Source organism: Eubalaena glacialis, chromosome 2, assembly GCF_028564815.1.
Source record: "Eubalaena glacialis isolate mEubGla1 chromosome 2, mEubGla1.1.hap2.+ XY, whole genome shotgun sequence".
Lineage (NCBI taxonomy): Eukaryota > Metazoa > Chordata > Mammalia > Artiodactyla > Balaenidae > Eubalaena > Eubalaena glacialis.
Window position 1 is genome coordinate 162026264 of NC_083717.1, and position 21748 is coordinate 162048011.

Sequence of the window (21748 nt, forward strand, 5' to 3'; positions counted from 1 at the left end):
AGGAGGGGGTAAATTCAAACCCCACTGAACTTAGCCCACAGGGTCAGATGTCCCAGACAGCTTTGTAGATTAAGAAGGGTCCCCACAGAAGTGCTCAGGATACACGTCTGTCCCCCGCTGTCAGGCAGGAGGCCCTACCCCAGGAGATGCGTAGGTGCCCATCTAGCCGGAACCACAGAGGAGCATGTTGTCATTGCTGTCCATGGGAGGAATATCTGCCCTTTAGGATTTTGTAAGCTGAGTATTTTTCCCAAGTTTGTGAAACAGGGTAAGTCCTTACAATATCCCCACGGAGACACATTGCATTGCAAAGATCTAGCAGGACTTTTGTGGGGCAGGCTAGACAGTTCATGCTTCCGACTGAGGAACAGGCTGCAGCCTTCCTTTTCCTCTCCTTCTAAAACGTCCACTTCTTAATGGACCCAGAAAGCAGCGTGTTTGTTTGGTGCAGCTGAGCTCCACAGCAGGCACTCGGGTCCAGGGAAATTTGGAGTAAGAACTACTGACCTTTGACTCTTAGCCTTTGACTTATGCTATCTAAGTTCCTTGGTAAATATTTTTTTTACAATTGCAAATATTGTTTTCTGACAAAGCAGCAGAGATTTTAAGACCAGATTAAGCAAAGCAAACAGCAGGCCCCTTTGTTACAGACTCTCTAAGGGTGTATAAGTAATAAGCAATCAGAAAGCTGGACTTGTGTTTACCCAGTGCACAGTGTGCCCTTTGGCTCTTCATTTTTAGAGCGTTTCTTAAAAGATTAGAAGTCTAGTAAATAGCAATTTTAGATGAAGATTTCAAGAAGTTCTATGGAAGATTACAAGATAATTTCAGGAGGAAAAGGGCCAGTTCTGCCCAGATGGCTTGTAGGAGAGCCTTGATATGGTTGGTGCCTGTATCTTGATCACTCGGCATTTTGGTAAATAACATTTGAAAGCATGGTCTTATTTGGATAACTTTTGGATAATATTTGTGGGAACAAGGTACATAGAATTGCCTCTCTGACTCTCATTGCTAAGATCATGATTTTGACAGGAAGGAGGAAATTGTTTAGAGAAAGTATTTAGAAACTGGAACTACAATGAATTGGTAGGGGTTGAGAAACTACAAAGAAAGACTATTAGAAATAGTTGGAAAACGGGAGAAAGTGGATTACTAAAGGAGGCTGACCTGGAGCTGGGTGTCCAGGAAAGAGAAACATTCAGGAAAGTGTCTGATGATGCAAGAATCCCAACCAGTAAATAAAAATGTCTGGGAGATTTCAGAGCCTCACCTATTTGCTTTTGAAACTACACCTTCCTCTCTGAGGTTTTTTGGAGGTGGCAGAACCCTCTGCCCCTGTCAGCAATGCCACTTAATGCAAACCTCTGGGCATTCCCTCCCCTCTGGCTATGTGCTCCCAAGGCTTTGGGGAAACAAAAAGGAGCTCTGATCCTCAGAAAAATGGCGATCCCTCCTGTATTAGAGAGACCACCTTGATTTCCATTCCAGCTCTGGTAGGTTCTTGAGAAAATCTCTAGCATCCTAGTTTTGTCGGCTTGAAAAAGACAATGTTGACCTTGATTCAGTGCTTTGCAAACTGTTTTGCAACCCATTGGTGGGTCATGAAATAAAATTAAGGAATCATAACCAGCATTAAAAAAAAAAAAAAGAAATAGAGAATGGAAAATAACATATTATAACACACATATTGTACTGTTTCATGAAATATTTCTTGTGTGATTGTGTGTGTGTACGTGCATGATGAGTTTATGTACAGAGGTTGCAGTGCAAAATGTTTTTCTTACTTGGATTGCAGTCATCGGCCTGGGTGATCTCTAAAGGCCTTCCCACTTCACCTTTATCTGATCCTCCAAGGAGATGGTGTACTTATCATTCACTTAGTTCAGGAGAGTTCTACCCTTGAGATCTCCACAAACCAGAACATAAAAGCTTATTTTTGCCCCCAGTCTTACCAGATGACTGAGCTAAAAAAACACCTGCACCATTCCCCAGGTTTAAAGCAAAGAAACCTTTGATCCCTGGGTGATAACCTTGGAAAGGTACCAGATATCAAGGCCAAGAAACTTTTCTTGTGTGAGGGGTTGCTCTGGCACAATAGTCCTGAGGTGGCATGGAGGTTGGTACCTACAGCTCCGGGAGGGGGTATGCAAGCCATGTCTGAGGGGCATAGAGACAGAGAGGGGAAGGGCTGGAAGAGGGAGGGCAGCTCCTGTGGTACCAACTGAACAGGAAACTGCCAGCCCAGCCACTGTGGCTCAACATTCCGTCTTTGTAATGGAGCTAGCCTGAAGTGGCAGTAAAGAATAATGCAAACGGGCTACCCTGGTTTTCTGGGTGGGGAGCAGGGCTGTTAGTGAATGTGGGAATGATCGCTGGGAGCCTTTCATCCCCTTAGAAAGCCCCAAGATTCCTACCAGCCTGCTAACCAGGAGGTTTTATACTACCTGAAGAGCTCCTGAGTGCAGAGGCAGAGGGAGGGAATAAAAGGTGAGGCCAACATTCGATTTACCGGCTCCACAGGCCATTCCCCTCCCCGGTTCTCAAGGATTAGGATGCTGAGAACAGCCGACAACTGGGGGCCTTACAGCCTTCCCGCCCCTTTGTTCACTGGGATGGGAGGGACAATAAAACGGCAGGCTGGAGAGACTGAGGGGCTTGGTATAGAGATTTCTCAGGCTGCTTTTTAAACACTTGAAGGAGCCGGTCCATGCTATTGTTGTAGTAAAATAGAAAGTGGAACTATTCTCCTTTTGCAAGAAAAAAAAAAAAAGAAAAGAAAAAGAAAGAAAACCCACCCTCCAGCATCTTCAGGAGGCCGCCTGGCTCAGGCTATTACCATGGTAATACCGTGCTGTTTGCATCTTCTTTGTCTGTCCTCGCACTGGTCCGGGATCCTGGCCTCTTCTGGTTGGGCCCAAGACTCTGGAAATACTTGGGCCCCAGACCCTGGAAGCTTTTGGGCCCCAAAGGAGAGGGATCTCACAGCCCCCAACTTGCTGATGGTTCAGACTCTGAGAGGGGCCAGGTCCCAGCAGAGGGAAAGTTCAGCTATTTTGTGCAACTGAAGTGGGAAAGGTGGAGGGGGTCGGGGAAGATCCCTTTAATCCATTTTTCCTTTTGTTCCCAGAGTTCACCATGAAATCCCACTGTTCACTGAGTGGGAAAGCTTAGAGGCTTGACCAGCCCAGAGAGAGGCTAAGGGGTGCCGGGACCTAGTGGAGAGGAAAAAGCGGGACTTGGCTTCGGGAATCGGCTTGCATGGAGTGGGTCCACAGAACCGCATGGCTGCAGAAGGGAAAGGGGCGTTTACAGTGAACTCCAACTTGACCCACATCTGTTCTGGTCGTGTCCTTTGCTTCCCCAGCAAGCCACAAATGTTGTGCCACCCAGAGCACAGCTGGGGTCCCTGGACCTCTTTGTCAAGGCCAGGAATAAAGATTCTGTACTTGAAAGCAGTCAGGCCGTTGCCGATGCTACAGAAAGCAAAGGGAAAACCCAGGGCCTGGGTCTCCCGGAGCCATCCTGGCTTTCATGGGGCTCCAGGCAATAAAGGCCTGCCGACTTGGCGAAGAAGGAGATGCTCTAGGAGGGGTTGGCCAGGGAAAAGGCAGAGGTGAGCTCAGGGGGACTCCTCCTTGTTCACTTTTCCCTTGCCCTACACTCACCTTTTCCTTAGGAATCTAGGAAGCGTTTGAAAAACGTAAACCAAGTTGTTTTGAACAGGATAGAGGACAACAGCTTAGTTTCTCAACAGGACAGAATTATGTGCTTTTATATTGTTTAAAAAAAATAAAGATCAGGTAAGACAGGTTGAATCTGGATTCTGGTGCTATTCTTATTAGTTTAGGTTTGAATGAGCAGCATAAACCTTGGGGTGGGGCTAGGGAAGCTCAGGGGAGCCCAGAGCGCCCTGAGATGGGTCCAGAGAAGTCTAGAAACAAAGCTAGTTTTCTGTTTTTCCAACCAGTCCCTATACTATAACCCAGTATTGGGACTCGGAATAAACCAGAAAACAAAGAAACAGTGATTTTTTTTAAGAGCTGGAAAGCTATGTGCCTCATCTTTCTTGTAAAATCAAGAGTGGTTAGTTGACCACCTTTCGAAGCATGTTGGAAAGGCATTAATCTCCTCTGTTTGTTCCTTTGTCACAAAGTTGAGTTACATTCTTCCACCCCATTTTCTTAGTCACTGAGCCAACTGGATGATTCATTGAAAAATTCTTTTTCCCCAAATACCATGATCTGATTTCATCAGATTTCATTTAGAATCAGTAACCCATCTAAATGTTTCTGCCCAGTGGACTCAAAGTGACGCAGAAGAATCTCAGTCTGTTTCCATCCATGTATGGAGGTGTCTGCTTGGTAAATATCACCCACACACCTGGCACAGCCTGGCATGCTTTGGGGAGCCTGGCAGAGAGCCCTGGGATTCAGTGGAGCAGAGTGAACTCGCTCGCACAGGTCACGGAGGAGAGGGCAGAGCAGGCCTGTCGTATTGTCCTGAGCTGCTTCTGCCTGCCCCTCCACGAGGTGCTTCCCAGGGCAGAGAGGCAGGGCTCCCATCTGCAGAGTCTCTCCTTCTCTTTCAACATTCACTTCACATCCCCTCCCTCCATGACATCGTCCCGCACTGACCCTTTCCTTGGTCCTTTCTTTTCCTCTCACTGTTAGCCTCAAAGAGAGATTTTGTTTTCAATGTGGAAAACATACTTTAAATACTGAACATTATAGAAAATAATAAAGCAAACCCATGACTCTAACATCCAGAATTAACAGATGTTAATATTTTATCATTTATTTTTCAGATTTTTTTTAATCGAAGTATAGTTGATTTACAGTGTTGTTTCAGGTGTACAGCAAAGTGATTCAGTTATACATATATATTCTTTTTCAGATTCTTTTCCATTATAGGTTATTATAAGATATTGAGTATAGTTCCCTATACAATACAGTAGGTCCTTGTTGTTTATCTATTTTATATATAGCAGTGTGTATATGTTAATCCCAAACTCCTAATTTCAGATTTTTTTTTAATTACAGGGATAAAACCTTACAAAATTCAAAACTCCTTTGCTCCTATCCCAAGTCCATTCCTTCTCTCCCCTACACTCCTCCACAGAAGTAAAAGCTCTCCAGGGTTTGATGTATATCCTTCTCCCCATTCTGAAAAACTTTTCTACATATATGTGAATCCAAACATCAGATTTGTTTTGAGTGCATCCTAAATTTTCATAAATGGTTTATTATACCATCATTCCACAGCTTGCTTTTTTCACTTAGCATTATGTTTTTGCAACATATCCGTGTTGATACGCATAGATCATGTTCTTTCATTTTAACTGAGGTATCCATATCCATTGTATGAATGTACCACATGTTATCCATTCCCCTATTGACAAAAATTTTGATTATTTGTTAACTTAATGAATCCTGTTGCCCATGTTTCTTGGTATGCAGGTGTGAGGGTTTCTCTAGGTATATATCAAAAAGTAGAATGGCTAGTCAGGGAATGCACATTTTTATCTTTACTATATACTTTCAAATTGTTCTCCAAAGAGGTTTACCAATTTACACTTCTTCTGGAAATAGTGTACCAATTCCTATCATTATAAATTCACCGTCATGTTTCCATGGGCAATCTTCTTGTGTTTTTTTATGGCTGCCTCTTTTATCTCCGCCATTGGGGTGTAAGTTTCCATAGCTTCTAGAGGGGACTTCTGCACAGTGCATGTGCTTTATGCATATACTTACATGATTAACTGACAGAAATTATTCTACTCCTCCTAAAGTTAACTATATACATCTCCCAGAAAGGGACCTTTTCGTTCCATTCATCACCTTCATTTTCAGGTGAGGGAACTGAGTTCCAGAAAGGTGAAGTGATGTTCACTGCCTCAAAATTGGGTTTGTAGGCATTCCCAAGTACTCAGCCTGGGCTCCTAAGATTTTTATAAAATCGGAAATGAATTTGGGCCCCCTTGTCTTCCATCATGGCAGCCCCTGTGACAACTTATCTCTCAGGCTTCATGAGCCTCTGTTGGGATACTCTAGGCCCATCCTGAATCTTGAATCCTGAAATCCTAAGCTAAGATGGAACAGTCACATTGATACAGTGATTCCTCAAGAAATTTCCTAAGTATAGTTGGGTTATAAATTTGGCTGGGTGGAACCACAACCTAGATTAACAGTGGTGTACAAGGTAGAGGTTGACTGCTTTCTCACATAGCACTGTGGAGGAATGCAGTCCAGAGCTGGTATGGCAGCTTGGCCCCACATGTTGGTCCAGGGGCCCCGGCTCTTAGCTTGTTGCTCCATCATACCTAGGATGTTGCCCTTGTTGTCATGGTCCAAAATAGCTCAGTATCATGTCCTGCATCCAGGTAGCAGGAGTTGTGTGGGGTAGAGATTTGGTGGGAGGAAACGGCAACCCCATTCCTTTAAGGATATTTACCAGAAGTTACACATATTATATCTGCCAATCTACCGATATATGGAAAGAAAGACTGGAAAATGTAGTTGTTAATCTCGGTGGCCATGTGCCCACCTAAATTTCGGGAGTTCTATTATCATGAGAGAGAAGAGGAGATGAATATTTAGTGACACATTTCTTTCAGAAGAGCCCAGTTGCAGAGATTAGGCCCCAGCGTACAATAGTACAGACCCTAGGGCTGGACTTGTTGCATAATGTTGAAATGCAACATAAATATTGCAGTTTCTCAGAGTTATCTGGAAAGCAGGGTTCCAGCCTAGTACTCAATTTGGCTCAAATAAAACTCTTTTCTGTTCTTAAAAAAAAGAAAAAATATTATATATTTAAAATGCTATCAGGACCTTCTTTGGCAGAGTCTAGAGCAGAGGAGTAGAGTATCACAGTCAGTAATGCCACCAAAGATCAGCACCCAGAAATCTTGTTCCCCCTCCCAAGACAGAATCTCTGTCAAGCAAAAACTTAGTACACGTTTTGCTATTGTGCACTATTCAAGAAAGATACTTGAACAAGAGCTACTAGTGCTTATAGCACAAGGCAGGGTATAAATTTGGTTCCAAAGTCATAGACTAAACACTTTTTTTTTCCAAAATGTTTTCTCCTGTCTCCACTTAAACAAACAAAAAAACCCAAAAACCAAACAAACAAAAAGCCATGGAACAAAATGTCAGTTGGAATAAGGTTATAGAGAAAAACTTTATTCCAAGGCCTGGACTGTAGTTAGACGAGATCCACCCTCCTCTTTTAGAACCGGGAAGCCGTTTAGCTATCTTTAACAATTAACAGTTAACAATTTGCATTTGTGAAAATGCCCAGGTAATAATATCAAAAGATGTTAAATCAATTCAGGTTGTTGATTTTCTTTGAAAACCTCTTCCAAAAGGACTTGGAGTTCTTTCTGGAATATGACTTAAGCTCCATTTCAGTGAGTTCAGTTAAGCAGGTATTTCTCAAACATCTATCGTTTGTAAACCATGGTGCTCTGACAAGATAGGCTGAAAAAAAAAAAAAATGGTCCCTTTTTTTTAGTAGCTCACAATCTAGTTAGCTCAAAAACAAAATGTGCAATCAAAAGCAAACTGCCACACCTATTATCAAGGTTCAAACAATGGGATTTGAAAGGATAGAGGAAATAGACTCATTCCATCTAGGATGACTGAGGAAGGTTCCTGAGAGGACATGGTACTTGAACTGGATGTCAGCTCCTGAATACTGACGAAAACGGCATTCCATTGTCTCTTGACAGAAGCCAGTTTCTTTTGCTGTTTGAGGATAGATTTGGGCACGCTGGGGAATGCTGATTAGTGCCATGTGACTAATGTTGAATCATGCTGACTAATGTGTTCTAAATGGATTGATTCAACAATAAAGGGAACATTGAGAGTCAAGAGTTCAGATCCTGAAGTTTATCATGTGATGAAGTGTAAATCACTTAGCCTCGGTACTTCATTTTTTTTGTCAATTAAAATGTGCTCATGATGAGAAGCCAACAAATCACCTTGACTAAAAAGTGCTTTACAAATCTCAAGGAAAACAGAAATGCTTAACAACAATTCCCAGGACAGGCTTATGCAACCTTGGGTCATTCAGAGTCCATACAGAATCAGAAGATCCATCACATGCTTCTCCCTAGCCATGTGAAACTTCAGTTTCCTCACACATGCCATGAGAACTGACAAATAGTGCACGGCACTCACAAAAACTGACAAATAGAGGAGCTTTTGAAAAATCTTCCTATCTACCTACTGGAGCGTCTGTGTTTTTCGACAACAAATGTCGCCACAGAACTAAAAGCTTGCATTGCACACACAGCTCTTTCTCTCTTTTGACATCTCCCCAGCTAGACTGCTTGAGAACCTGGCCTTCCGTGTCCAGATGTTTACTGAATTCTGAAGGCCCCCCCAAAGGGCCCAAGTTCTTTTGTTGCTCTCCAAATCACTTCCCACAGAGACTGACCAATGTCCTGAAGGAGCCCTTCAATAGGGAGGATAAATGGAGGCAGATGAAGACATGACCCCCTGAGGCTCACCCACGTCCACGCTAACAAAGGGTCTGGGGCACAACCTTGTAAGGAGCATTTTGGTCAGCAGCATCCCCTCGAGAGGCCAAGTCTCCCCCACAGGGCTGCTTTCAATGGCTCCCCTCGTAGTGGAAGCCCCAAGCATTTGTTAAGGGCTGGGGTGTGCTAGGTGTAGCACAAAACATCTAAATCATGGCCCCCCGGTCTTTGTGAGGGCTTCCTGGCTACAGATGGCAGCTGGCTTTCTCAGGGGAAACCTGGGGGGTAGTAGAGGAAGCTGAAGAGGGGCTCCCGCTTCTCTGGATGACCTCTTCCCACCCAGCCCGGAAAGGCTCCCCTTTTGTCTGTAGCTATTGGTAGTCAAGCCAGGGCTGTGGGGCCTTAACCCACACCTGTGCTGAGTTTCTGGGTGTCTCAGGTTTGCAAAGCCATTGGCTCCCTGGGTAATAGACAGGTATGTGTGTAAGAGGACTGCCGTCGGAAGGAGAGGTTTATTTAGACTGCTAGTGAGAAGTTAGTGCATTTCATGACAGCAACGGTTTTTCAAACATTCTTTCTCTCCTTCTCTCTCTCTCTTTTTTTTTTTTCCTTTAGACCAACAGAGGCCATAGGGACACTATGACCTTTGTCTAGAGCTGATGGGGGCGTGATTTGTGAAATGAAACAGGACCGGGCTGCTTGGAAGAAGGAAACGGAAGCCAACATAATGGGGATTAATTAGTTGATTGCTGTTGAGATGGTAACAGATTTGCACCCCCCTCCTTACCATTGAGCCAGCCATCTCAGACCTAGCAGGGAAGGTGAAGATGAAGAGGCCTTTGTTCGGGCCTCTAGATGCTTGGGGCTGTAGGCTTTGCCGCCATGGGATGGCAACAGCCATAATAATAATAATTTGCACTTATATAGCGCCTTTCAACCAGGCACCTCAAAGCGGTTTAACCACATTAATTAATTAAAGCCCACAATCCCCCTGGGGAGAGGAGGAGGATGACTAACAGGGTTTGTAATTACAGGAGGGAACATTTCCGAATAAAGTATTGTCCACTAAATAAAAAGAGTAGGTGTAAAGGAATGGGGGTCTCCAAAGAGTAACTGATTCAGAAATGAAATCATGGAAAGATGGGGGAGGCTGGGGGCGGGCATGGGCATGAGGGTCTGCTCTTTTGTCAGAGGGAGGTCGATGGGCTCAGAATTCACTGACAGGTTCGGATCCAACTGAGAAGCGGGACATGTATGGTATTAGTGGCATTTGGAAGGTCATTAGTGGTACACCTATTGTGGTGTAAATTCAAGTTTCGCTGGTACATTGTGTAGAGCCCTGCAGAACAAAGAGTGAGATTCCTGCAGTATTTAATAAAGGATGAAATGATTTCTTTAGATCCAAAGCCCAAGGCTGGGCCAGTCAATTAGCAAATAAATCAATTGGTGACCCATAGGATAATTCAGTCGTTTCTAGCAGAGCACCCAGCCTACCCCCTTCTTCTTCCATGACGTTTCCAACCAAAGCTTCAAGGCTGTGGGCTTCAGCCCCTTCAAAGCCAGGCATCAGATCTTCCCAGCCTTTGGCACTGGGACCTCTTTTACCCAAATTGTTGGTGACACTCAAGCTGCCCTCTGTAGAATCACTTTGTATCTGCTCCCCTTCAGAGGTTTTTAAATGCCTTGGATGCTAGAATCAAGTCTTGTCCTATCTCATGCCTGCTATCAATGCCCACCAGAGTGCTGTGCACAAAGCAAGTACCCAATCGGTGAAGAATGGTTGGATGACAAAATCCTTTAACAACTCAGTATTTGTTGACTACATACCAAATGCTAAGGCAAAGCTCAAAAAACAGGCTATGTGTATTACAAGGAATGGAAAAGACTCGTGTACTCCTAACTATAATATAAAGCAGAATAAAATAAAGTTAACATTATAGATGTACGCCCAAGCCACAGGCTGCAAGGGCCGAAGGAGGAACATTTTATCCAGCTGGAGTGAATCAAGGAAGGTATTCCTGGAGAGCAAACAATGCGCTGGGCATTGGAGGGCGAGAAAGATTTTGATGGACCTGGAAGAGGTGGAGGATACAGTTTCCAGACTGTGGTCATTTGTCTCGCTCTGAGCGAGGTGCCTTTGGAGAGCTTGTGGTCTTCAATAGAACATTTGTGAAAACCAAGCTGAGTTTTTGCAGCTGATTCAATGTACATTTCCTGTGAATTCTTGAATATGAATTGGCTATTTTCAACCAGCCAGGGACTATTACGAAAGTTGAGAAAGATATTTTGTTCTCCGTAACTATCAGTTCAGTCTCTCTGCACTTTCGCTGTCCACCAAGAAAGAAAAGCTAAGCAGTTCACACATTAAACTGGGCACTCAGGTGTGTCTGAGAAAGGTACGAGGAAAACATATCTCGATCCCAGATGTCAAAGATTAAATGGCTTCCTACTTGAGGCCTTTTTTTTTTTTTTTTTTTGACCCCAGGAAACAGTAAGACAGTGCTCTACCCCCAGTGATCGACAGACAAATCAATCCCTGTGGTCTCCTACTCCAAGGCGTTTCACCACAAACCATGCTGCCGGGACAGGACCTAAGCACTGTCTTTGCATTGTGCCAATACTCAGTGCTGCTGTGTGTCTCACACACACTGTACGTGCATCCGCTTATCTGATCCTCCCCACAGGTTCACAAGGTAGGACTTCATATCATTCCTTCTTTGCAGATGAGGAAGGAGGCAAGAAAAGTTCAGTCTCTTGCTAGAAAGTGATGGAGTGTGGATTTGAACCCAGGTAGTCTTGCTTCTTCCTCTCCCCACTCACCCCTGTAGTATTTCCGTTCGTATCTATTACAACCTTTCTTAGTTATCCTCACTAAAGTACTCAGCACAATACTGTACACGTAATAGAAATTCAGTGAATATTTTCCAAATAAAAGAATCATCAGAGCAATACTGGTGGTTGGATCTTCCAATGGGAGAAGTGACTGAAGAGAGTATGGTAGAGATTCCATCACTGTCTCCTTCTCTTTTCACCATTATTAAAAATGAGGAGACGTGCATAGGAAAGGTGCCCCCAGGGAATATTCACACGGAAGAAGACACAGGTGGCATTCATGAGCTGAAAATCTGCCAAACTGGTACCACCCATGGAACGCTAGTGAGGCATCTTGAGTTGTTAATGACTTTTATTGAACTTGGATGCAATGAAGTAATTTCTTGGTGTGTGTGTACATATACATATATAACGCAAAGTCCAGCTTTGGTCTCCCTAATTGTACTAGCGTCCTAGTTACTCTGTTGATGTGCTGCAGTCCTGGTGAAGATTCAGAAGTGTGTGGTCCCTATCAGCCCACAGAGTGAACACTTCTGGGTTAACCCAGAATTGCCTAACTATGCCTAGTGACTTTTAGTTGTATGTTGTGAGCAAAGTTACTGCTCAGAGACGAGATTGTAGAAGTTTGTCCTGCAAAACCAGGATTGCCAAATGAGAGTTCTGGAGTTGGGTGATGAGGATTAGGTAATGGAGGAGAGGGGAATAGAAGGCAAGAGGAAGTGCAAAATATCAGATTCTGTCCTAAAAATCGTGGTCTTAGAATCACTTGGGAGGGTCATTTTTTCCCCAAGCTTTGGTTTTAATATCATCACCATCACTTTTGTCCTACAGCTATGAAAGGACCTTCTTTATTCCACTACAGAATTCACCAGAGGCTACTTTTACTCAAGTGAAGGGAGCAGTCCATCACACTTCTCAGATGAATATCCTAAGTGCGAGAGAAAGCACATTGCCTACTTCTCTGAATTTCAATGAAGGTGGGGTTCAGATGCAGCACAGGTGCTCCAGAACTCCAAACAGAACTGGGGGGAGAGATGACCAATACATAGCGGACATAAGTCAGGACAGACTTGGTTTTGCTGCTTAAACAAACAAGCCCATGAAATCTCAGTGACTTAAAACCAGGCCTGTGCATGTCTGAGAGACCCTCCTGGGAGGCTGTCCTCCATGTGATGATTCAGTAGTTCGTTTCAGTATCAACATGCACTTCACACTTGCCATTAGGAGGGGAAGAATGAGAAGGGGGTTGAGCATTGTCAATTAAGGGCCTCCTCTAAGAAACGACACACATCACCTCTCTCATGACCAAGCAGTCATGTCGTCCTTGGAGTTGGGAACCTCGTCTGTATTTGGAATGGAAGGAGAACTGGAGATTGGCAAACACTTGTAATGTCTGCTGCATACTGTAGACCCAGGGAGCTGGCAAATGTCTCCTTCTTTCATATCCACACCTTGTGCCTTTCCCTTGGATTACTGGGCATCTATCAAAGACTTACAGGGTAGTGTTGAGAGTTGAAGACCAAATAGTTTTGCAGCCCATTTTAGTCCACAGGTGACCTTTTTGAAAAAGAGGAGTAGCCAGGGAAAACCAATTAACTCTGGGTACTTTTCCCTTGAAGCTATCTGATACTAATCACTCTCGGAAAAGATAATGGGTTAAAGGGAGCCATGGCCCGATTTCAATAATACGTCTAAGATAGAACAGCTCACTTTGAGTTGCCCAGGACCATCATGCTTTGTGTGAAAAGGCTTCTGGAAACATGCCCTTCTGCTTCCATTCCCTCCCTTGTTACCGGACATGATTCAAATTCCCTCTAATCCCTGCGACTTTTCCAGAAAGCAGATTTCCCAGCAGCAGAAAGAGAAGAAAAAGAAAAACTTTCCCTTATTATTCTTCCAATAATGAATTCCTGCTCTGAGTGGGCTGCTTCCATGTGTTTTCAGTCAAGTGCTGATGGCAGCCTTGCTGGGGGACATTTCCAAGAGGCTGTGGACATAATGGATGAGGTCTCGTATTGACAAGAGCTGCTCTCAGTTTTCCTTCCAGTTTAGCCCTCCTGAGCCCTGAAATCCGAGATGAGAAATGATTCACGAGATCTTGCTGGTGAACCAACATGGCTGCCACACCTCTCTGCTCCTTTTAACTTGGTAAAAACTCATGGTTTTAAAGCTTCCCTCAGAGAGATTTGTAGACCTGAATCTTAGTAACTTAGAAAGGACTTACCTTTCTTAGACCAAACCAGTTTTTTGTAGATGCCAAGATCTCCTTTCTTTAGGACTGAAACATAGTCTTGACCTGCCTTGACATCAGAATAACAAAGGGAAAAATTAGGTCACACCATTTCCTGCCTAAAACCTCATCTCAAGTACACAAGATGCTTCCAAATAAACAGTGGTGGTAGGTCATGTTTGCTAAGGGAACCAGCCTACTCATTTTCCCCAAAGAAAATGTCTTCAGATAATATTTCAGTTTTAACTTACCTACACAGAACTTGTGCAAACTGTTATAGTTGGGTCTTTCCATTGAGAAAAATCTCAGTTACCTTAGGTAAAAGGGGACAGGTGTTGTTAAGGATACGGGTGGTCTGGAATTGGAGAGCCTTGAGGAGCAAAGGCAACCCTAGGGATTCATTACCTTAGAGACTCTACTTCTCTCTGCATATCTGTCCAAGGCAACTTTCTCTCCCAGCAGACATGCCCTACATACTATAGTTCTGCTTATTCAAAACTTGAGCTGGCATGTGGCTCGTCCTGGTCTCTTGAGCTCCTCTCTCTCCACCTCAGCCTTTCAACTCCAAGCCCATTGGCTTTTTTCCTTGGTATTTCCTAGTTAGAATTCCTAAGAGAGAATATGATTGGCATAGGCTCATCTTATTGTTTTGTCTCAGTTAACATCATTGGTCACTAGCCAGCCAGTCCGCTGTGGGCTGAAGGAGGAGCCGAAAGCATGGCTGCCTAAGCAGCAGCAGATGTGGGCAAGGCAGCTTGCATTAGAGGGACCCGTGAGAGGGTGAGATGGATGATGAACTGTAGTGTGCTCTTTGTACCCTTAAGTGGATTGCTACACAGATACTCATTCACTCTCTTGCTTCTACCTCCCCTTCTCATCACTATAGACCTGATCTCCCCTGTCACAGCCTGGTCCCCCATTACTGATCATCCCTCAACCCCTGACTCCAGTATCCTACTTCTCGTCCTGTTAAAGTACGCCATCACAGGGACTTCCCTGGTGGTGCAGTTGGCTGGGGCTCCATGCTTCCAATGTGGGGGGCAGGGGTTCGATCTCTGGTTGGGGAGCTGGATCCCACACGTATGCCCCGGCTGGGAGTTTGTGTGCCACAACTAAGGAGCTGGTGAGCCACAACTAAGGCCTGTGAGCTGCAACTAAGGAGCCTGCTGGCTGCAGCTGAGGAGCACACATGCTGCAGCTGGGGAGCCCACGAGCCACAGCTAAGGAGAACGCCTGCTGCAACTGAGACGCGGCGCAACCAAATTAATTAATTAATTAAAAAAAAAAAAAGTACCCAGTCACGGAGGTGTATGACTAGTGAGTGGGAAGGAAGAGGTCTTAACATGTATTTGAGAATAGAAGGAAGACTGGGGAAAGTGTGATATGGAAGGAGGAATGGAAATAAAACCCTTTCTTAGCTAAAGAAAGTCTCATTCCCACCAGGACCAAGTCCCTTTGCTCTTTCTCCCAATCTTTGCAGCAATTTCCCTCTCCCCAAAACCAGACATCAGCAGAAGCAAGGGAAAGTTCCGCTGAGGAACCCTGACCTAGCAGAGAGGGAACGTATTCTGGCTCCGCTAATCCCCCGGACCTTTTTCTGACCCCTGTGGGGATTCCTAGTCCCCATCTCAGACCCTTGCCTTTCCCCGGCCCCCATCCTCAGGCCTCAGGGGGCCCTGGTCCCAGACCCTTGAATAATAAGTGCCAAACAATTTACTTTCAAACTAAGGTTTAGAACACAAGTGAAGGACTCTGTTTAGATAAGGTCTTTGCCAGTAGTGTCCTCCCAAGATGCACAAAGCTCTTCACTGGCAGTTTTCACAAATCTTCGTGATGGTTTTGGAGGACTGGTCACGTGTGGTGTTGCCCTATTTCAACAGAGTCAGAGAAATTGTGCTTTGTCTGAATTCACACATCAACCAGAGAACTAGGAGGAGTATTGAATTGTGATACTGAGCTTTGCCTTTTATTCATCAAAGACCATTGCCTGTATACCTCATTAGATGGTGGTAAAAACCCAACCCAATCCATCTACATTCAAATCTCAGTATTTCCATATTCCTCTCAGTGGACATGAGGCTAGAAATTCATTAAAGGGAAATCTAAACAACCCTGTATTTTCCTGCTCTTTCCTGAGCTCTGAGTGTGTCACTGTTGATTAAATCATTGGTCAAACCTTGTCCTATGACTGACACTTTTATCTACTGACTAAAATTACAGAGTTTCCCTAGGAACCTAAGATGGCAGAGAAGGTGGTTCCAATGGTGCTTCTAAACCTGCTGCTGTGGGATTCTAGAGCCAGTTCCTCTGGATCACTTCCAGATCTCTGCTCATTTCATTTACGGTCTGGGGTTGAAGTCTATTGCCATTGGCTGTCCCCTGGGATCTGAGAACCAATCTGGGGTTTGTCCAACCTCTCTCTCCAACACAACCATCCCCCTTCCACAGTCATTACCACTCTAACAGCTTGAAAGTTGATGCAAAGATGGAGCAGAAGCCAGTTTGGCTTTCTCCCAGTTCTCTAGGCCCCTCTGGGGTTAATCAGCAACCACCTATCTTTGTGTTAATAACATAAGCCTCTCTAACTAGAACACCTGGAGGAAACCCATAGGAAGGCTTAAGATGAAGCCAATTCTGCAGTAATTATTCTGACAATCAGTCTGTTTAACCTGAACTCAGATTCTCCAGACAAAAACAGCTTGCTAAATTCAAGCACCTAACTGGATGGACCAGTAACTCTTAATGTTCCTTAAGCCAACTTGAGTTTTGCTAATACTTTTCATACCCACATCTCAGCTCCAAAGGCTCCTTATGCTGTGAATGTCAGGCAACATCTCCCCCATTTCAGGTTTAGCAAAACGTCCTGAGTGCATCCCACTGGTAGAATTATTTAATGGCATCTTCCCAGCCCTTACCCTACCCTCCAGCCCATCTGTTGGTGGGGTTCACACCCCTGGAGAAATAATAGGCCTTCTTAACTGGGATTGCTAGCCACTTCTCTTAGTAACTAATCCAGATGCCCTTAGGTGTTAGGTGATTACCTGTGCCAAGGAAATGGGCCAGGGGCTGGGGAGGTGGAAAGGGTGGGCAGGGGACACATGGAAAACAATCCCCTGCTGTATGCATCTGCTAAAGCTGCCATAACAGAATACCATAGAAGAGCTTAAACAACAGAAATTTATTTTCTCCCAGTTCTGGAAGATAGAAGTCCAGGATCAAGGTGCTGGCAGCTTTGGTTTCTCCTGAGACCTCTGTCCTTGGTTTGCATATGGATGCCTTCTCGCTGTGTCTTCACATGGCCTTTCCTTTGTGTGCACTCCTAGTGTCTCTTCCTCTTCTTGTAAGGACACCAGTCTTATTGGATGAGGGTCCTGCTCTTCTGACCTCCTTTAACCTTAATTACTTCCTTTTAAAGGCCCTATCTCCATATATCGTCATAGTGGGGATAAGGGCTTCAACATATGAATTTGGGGGTGGGGATACAATTCAGTCCATAACACCTGCCATAATGCTGTTTCCCTCAACAGATCATCTTCCCTCCTCTGATGCTACCCTTCTAATACTGAGTGAGAGAAAAGTAGATATTGGTCAAGAAATGGCAGGTGTGACTCTGTGCTGTCAGTTTGAGAATGGCCAAGCTAGGTTGGGGCACCTGAGACAGAGTAAAAAGACAGCTGGATGGATAGATCCATGAAGGGATGGTTGGATGGATAGACGGATGGATGAATAAATGACTTAGGTAGTGTGTTGATAGCACCAGGGCACATATTAACTTACACTTCTTTGGAGTTGTAGTTTTTTACAGGGAGGGGTTGCAAACTCAAATGCTCATGCTAAACAGGTAACAGAGTTGCGAAAAGAGGCCAGGTGCAATAATTGGGAGTAGTTGGGACTGTGACAACGTGGAAAGAGTATGCCCTGTCCAAAGGGGCAGCACATACCCAGCTCCAGCCCATTGTTACTATGTGGGATGCCAGCCTAATGTTGCCAGAACTTCTGATTTTTCAAGGGAAGCCAGAAATCTGGATTTTCAGATGAAATTTTTCTTTAAATAAATCTTTAAATTATGGAAACTAATTCAACAATTATAAAATACTGTGGAGGCCAAATAAGCACATTTACAGTCTGAATGAACCCTGGAGGCTGCCAGATTTCCACTCTTGGAATACTAGAAAGACATCTGTAATGTCATCACATGAGGTTGTAGGTGTTTAAGAACTCAGGGTCATGAGTACATTGCCAGGTTCATATTCCAGCCCACTACTTACTAGCTTTCTAATCTTGGGAAAGTTATACATGTAACTCAGAGTTGTTATAAGGACGAAATTAGTTAATACACGTCGATGCCTAGAAGAATGCCTGCTGCCTAGTAAGAAAGTAATAAGTGAGTCAGTATTATTAGGCAGTATCACTAAACCTCTTGGTTGCCTCATCTGTAAAATGGGGACAACATTTGCCTTACCTATACCCCAAAGGAAAGGAATATGCATGAAAGGGCTTACAAAAGTGTGCACATTGCTAAGAAATACACCATGCATTACCTTTGTTACTATACCTATAAATGAGGCTCAGCCTTGCCCAATGCAGGCATGGGAATCCCTAGAAGGAGGAAGACAGTGGCGACTAGAACTGGTCCTCTTTTCTTCCAAGGGTCACTTGGCCGTATTGCTGTTCTTAGAATTTGGTGAGTTTTTCTTATTTTCTTATGAAATTTTTAAACATTCAGAAGAGTTGAGGAAACAGTATCATGAACACCCAAGTACCCTTATCTAGATTTAATAATTGTTAACATTCATCTTGGTGAGTATTCTTGGCAGAGACGTGGGAATGGAATGTGGCAGAGAGGCAGTAAGGAAATAGGGCAAGTAAGACCCAGTCAGATGTAGGTGGTTCCCTTTTAGATAGGGCCCCAAAGAAGGGGGTTTTGTGCGGGATAGCTTGTTATAGATGATACATTAGCACCAACGTAAGGAAAGTGGCATTATAAGCTGAAACACAGAAATTATTTTATTATTTATAAGGTTTGCATTTACTGTTATTTTAAGGTTTTATTTTTTTTTGTTATTTTTAAGGTTTTATACATGAACATATTCATACATTGCTCGTGTAATTGAAAATTAAGAATGTCTAAAGAGACTTTCAACGTGGAAATGTCTCTGTCATAAAGAATTCAGGAAATGAAACTGTGGATCTGTGAGAAGCCCAGTAAAACCATGGTAATAAAAAGAAATGTTGGTCACTAAAAATGAAAGGTTTGAGGAGCAGAAACAGAGTCAAAGAAAGTATATGCCAATTATAAAGGGCTCTTTTCTGTTGAAGCATTTAAAAGGGTGTCTAAGACATATTGCCCCATTTCTCAGCGTTAGCTCTTACTGCATGTAAATGCAAAGGCTTCTTTCTACCCTGGAAAGGATGCCTTACAACGTGAAAGCAACTGAACTTTGCTTTAAAATTCTATTATTCAGACCCTTCATTAATTTAAGCTGACATTCCTCCTCAGTTGAGGCAAATCATCAAAGCTTTACTGTATTGAGAACCTTGAATCCAGCAACAAAGAGCGTGGGGTTTGGAGGGAAACGTGGAGGGGGGAGGTGCTGAGAGCTCTGAGGCCCAAAGAACGGAGGGGAGGGAAGGAAGAGGGAGGGGAGGACTGGAGTCCTGAGAGGCAGAGGGGCGAGGAGAAGAGGTAGAGGAACCCAGATAGACTATGGAGGCGGTTGGTAGACTGAAAGGGAGAGGGACCGGAGGGCCCTTGGCTGCAAAGCTGCCCCGTGAGCCTCTGTTAATCAACATGGTAGAAGCAAAATCAGCCTGCCCCTCTGCCCTCACAAATATTTCTCCAGAGTCAGGATAAGAAGGGAGATAGGGAACAGGCGAAGGGAAAACATTTCCCTGTTCTTCCTTCATTCAGTTGCCTCTTGAATCTCCTGCCTGTGGTGCCCTGCTCAGCAGCACAGGGCCTGGCGGGAAGTCGGCCCTCTGGGCCTGGACCCCCTAGCACCCCCCGACCCCACCCCCCATCATCGGTCCCATCTGGCCCAGTGACACCTTCACCCCAGGCTGCCAGCAGGTCCCTCTCTTCCTTTCTGGTGTGATTTACTGTAGGATGTACGAAGTGGGATGTACTAGGTGGAATATGTTGGGTGCATTGCTGAGGCATCAGGCAAGAAAGGATCTTTGAAACGTAAGGACATCACCCACAGGCTTTTATTGAGCATCTACGATTTCTAAGAGAATAAAGTAAGATTTGTAAGGTAAACTTGAAAGCCTAAGGGAAAACTGGGTTTTTTCAATGTGTAACTTAAGTAAAATACTAATTTTGAAAAGCAAGATACAGTAGTCCCCCCTTATCCGTGGTTTCACGTTCTATGGTTTCAGCTACCCACGGTCAACCATGGCCAGAAAATATTAAAAGGAAAATTCCAGAAATAAACAGTTCATAAGTTTTAAATTGCACGCCTCTCTGAGTAGCGTGATGAAAACTTGCACTATCCGTCTCCATCCGGTCTTGGATGTGAATCATCCCTTTGTCCAGCGTATCTATGCTGTATACGCTACCTGCCCGTTAGTCTCTTAGTAACCTTCTGGGTTATCAGATTGACTGTATCACCGTGCTTGAGTTCATGTGACCCTTATTTTACTTAATAATGGCCCCAAAGTGGAAGAGTAGTGATGCTGGCAATTCGGATGTGCCAAAGAGGAGCCGTAAATTGCTTCCTTCGAGCGAAAAGGTGAAAGCTCTCAACTTAATAAGGAAAGAAAAAGTATGCTATATATAGAGTTCAGTACTATCCATGGTTCAGGCACTGGGGGTCTTGAAACACATCCCCCGCAGATTAGGGAGGACTACTGTAGTCCCAGATGGTCTTTTCCCTGCGTCAAAAGAGTCGTCAAGGATACAAGAGAGCCACGTGGACACCATGGAGCAGACAGATCCTGGTACCCAGCAATCCACTGAGACCAACTCAGAGAAGGCTATAGGACTTCAATTTCCAGACTGCCACCTTCCAGCTCAGTGACCTCAGCGAACCCCTGTGACCTCCCTGAGTCACAATTTCCCAGTGTGTAAAATGGGAACAGAAATAATCTGTCCAATCCTCAGCCCAAGGGACCCATGAGGGTGACCATGTTCATGAACGGATGGTTTTCCAACCTTCACTGCAGTCTGAACCTGGGTTACTACATTGACCTGTTCTCCAGCTTTAAGACAAATCAGATCGTGCTATTCCTCTGCTCAAAACTCTGAAGTGACTCCGTTTTCACTCAGACTGAAAGCAAAGTCCCTCCCCTGTCCTTAAAGCCCCACGTACTGTCCCATCTCATGGTCCCCCCCCCCCCCCCCGCCTTGCTCACCTGCTGCAGCCACCTGGGTCTCCGTGCTCTTCCTCCCCTCAGGGCCTTTGCACCTCAGAACGCTTTGTTGGAATGCTTCTTCCCCAGACAGTCCCGTAGCTGAAGCCCACACCTCCTTCCCCAGATATTGGCATGACTCCCTCACTGCTGAGTTTTTGCTAAAATGTCATCTTCTCCATGAGACCTACCCAGTTTAAATTGCAGCCTATTCTCCTTACCCCCATCCTGCTCTACTTTGACTTTCCCAAAGCACTCATCACCAAGCAACATAACAAATAACTCATTATGTTTACCATTCGTTGTGTGTGTCTTCCTTGCTACAATATAAGCCCTGGAGGGCAGGCATCTTTGATTTTTCACTGATGTGTCCTAAGCACCTTGAGCAGTGTCAGGCACATTAAGGACCCTCAATAAATAGGTGGATCTTTCTCAGAGGTCCAGAATATAAAACAGACCAAGAAGGGCTGCTCCAGTTGAAGGGAATATGACCTCAAAGTCTCCTCCACCATCCCTGCAGGCTCTCTGTGGAATAACTCTTGCTCTGACGAGGAGGTTTGAAAACTACTGACATTCCCTCCTATGTAAAACCAGCGTTGAAGATACAAAGCGCCATGTAATGTCAAGTCCAAAGGCCTGGCACAGTGGTTGGTACGAGCAGGTGCTGGGTTGGTAGAGGTTATAAAGGGATTGGGGGGGGCAGCGGGGAGACAAGGATCCCAGGACTGGATCTTTGCTGTCATTCAGGTCTAAGCTTAACCTTCACCACTCAGCCAAGCCTTACCTGTCTATCCTTCCTTTGTTTCACACGGCATAACTGTGTGACTGGAAAACAAATTTTTAAGGACGTT

The 21748-nt window shown here is 44.5% G+C and overlaps 1 protein-coding gene across 4 annotated transcripts in view; it reads left to right on the forward strand.

The window, feature by feature from the left end:
* RAD51B (RAD51 paralog B) overlaps positions 1-9544 on the forward strand; it is a 607462-nt gene extending 597918 nt beyond the window's left edge. For 2 of the 4 annotated variants that reach the window (XM_061182686.1, XM_061182688.1), the window contains one exon: positions 9101-9544. In XM_061182686.1, the coding sequence (XP_061038669.1) occupies positions 9101-9128 (28 nt within the window). In that variant the 3' untranslated portion in view covers positions 9129-9544. Of the gene's footprint in view, positions 1-3127; positions 3217-9100 lie in introns of those variants that run through there. The other 2 variants (XM_061182685.1, XM_061182687.1) reach the window with 1 other exon arrangement.
* Positions 9545-21748: the final 12204 nt, after the last annotated feature.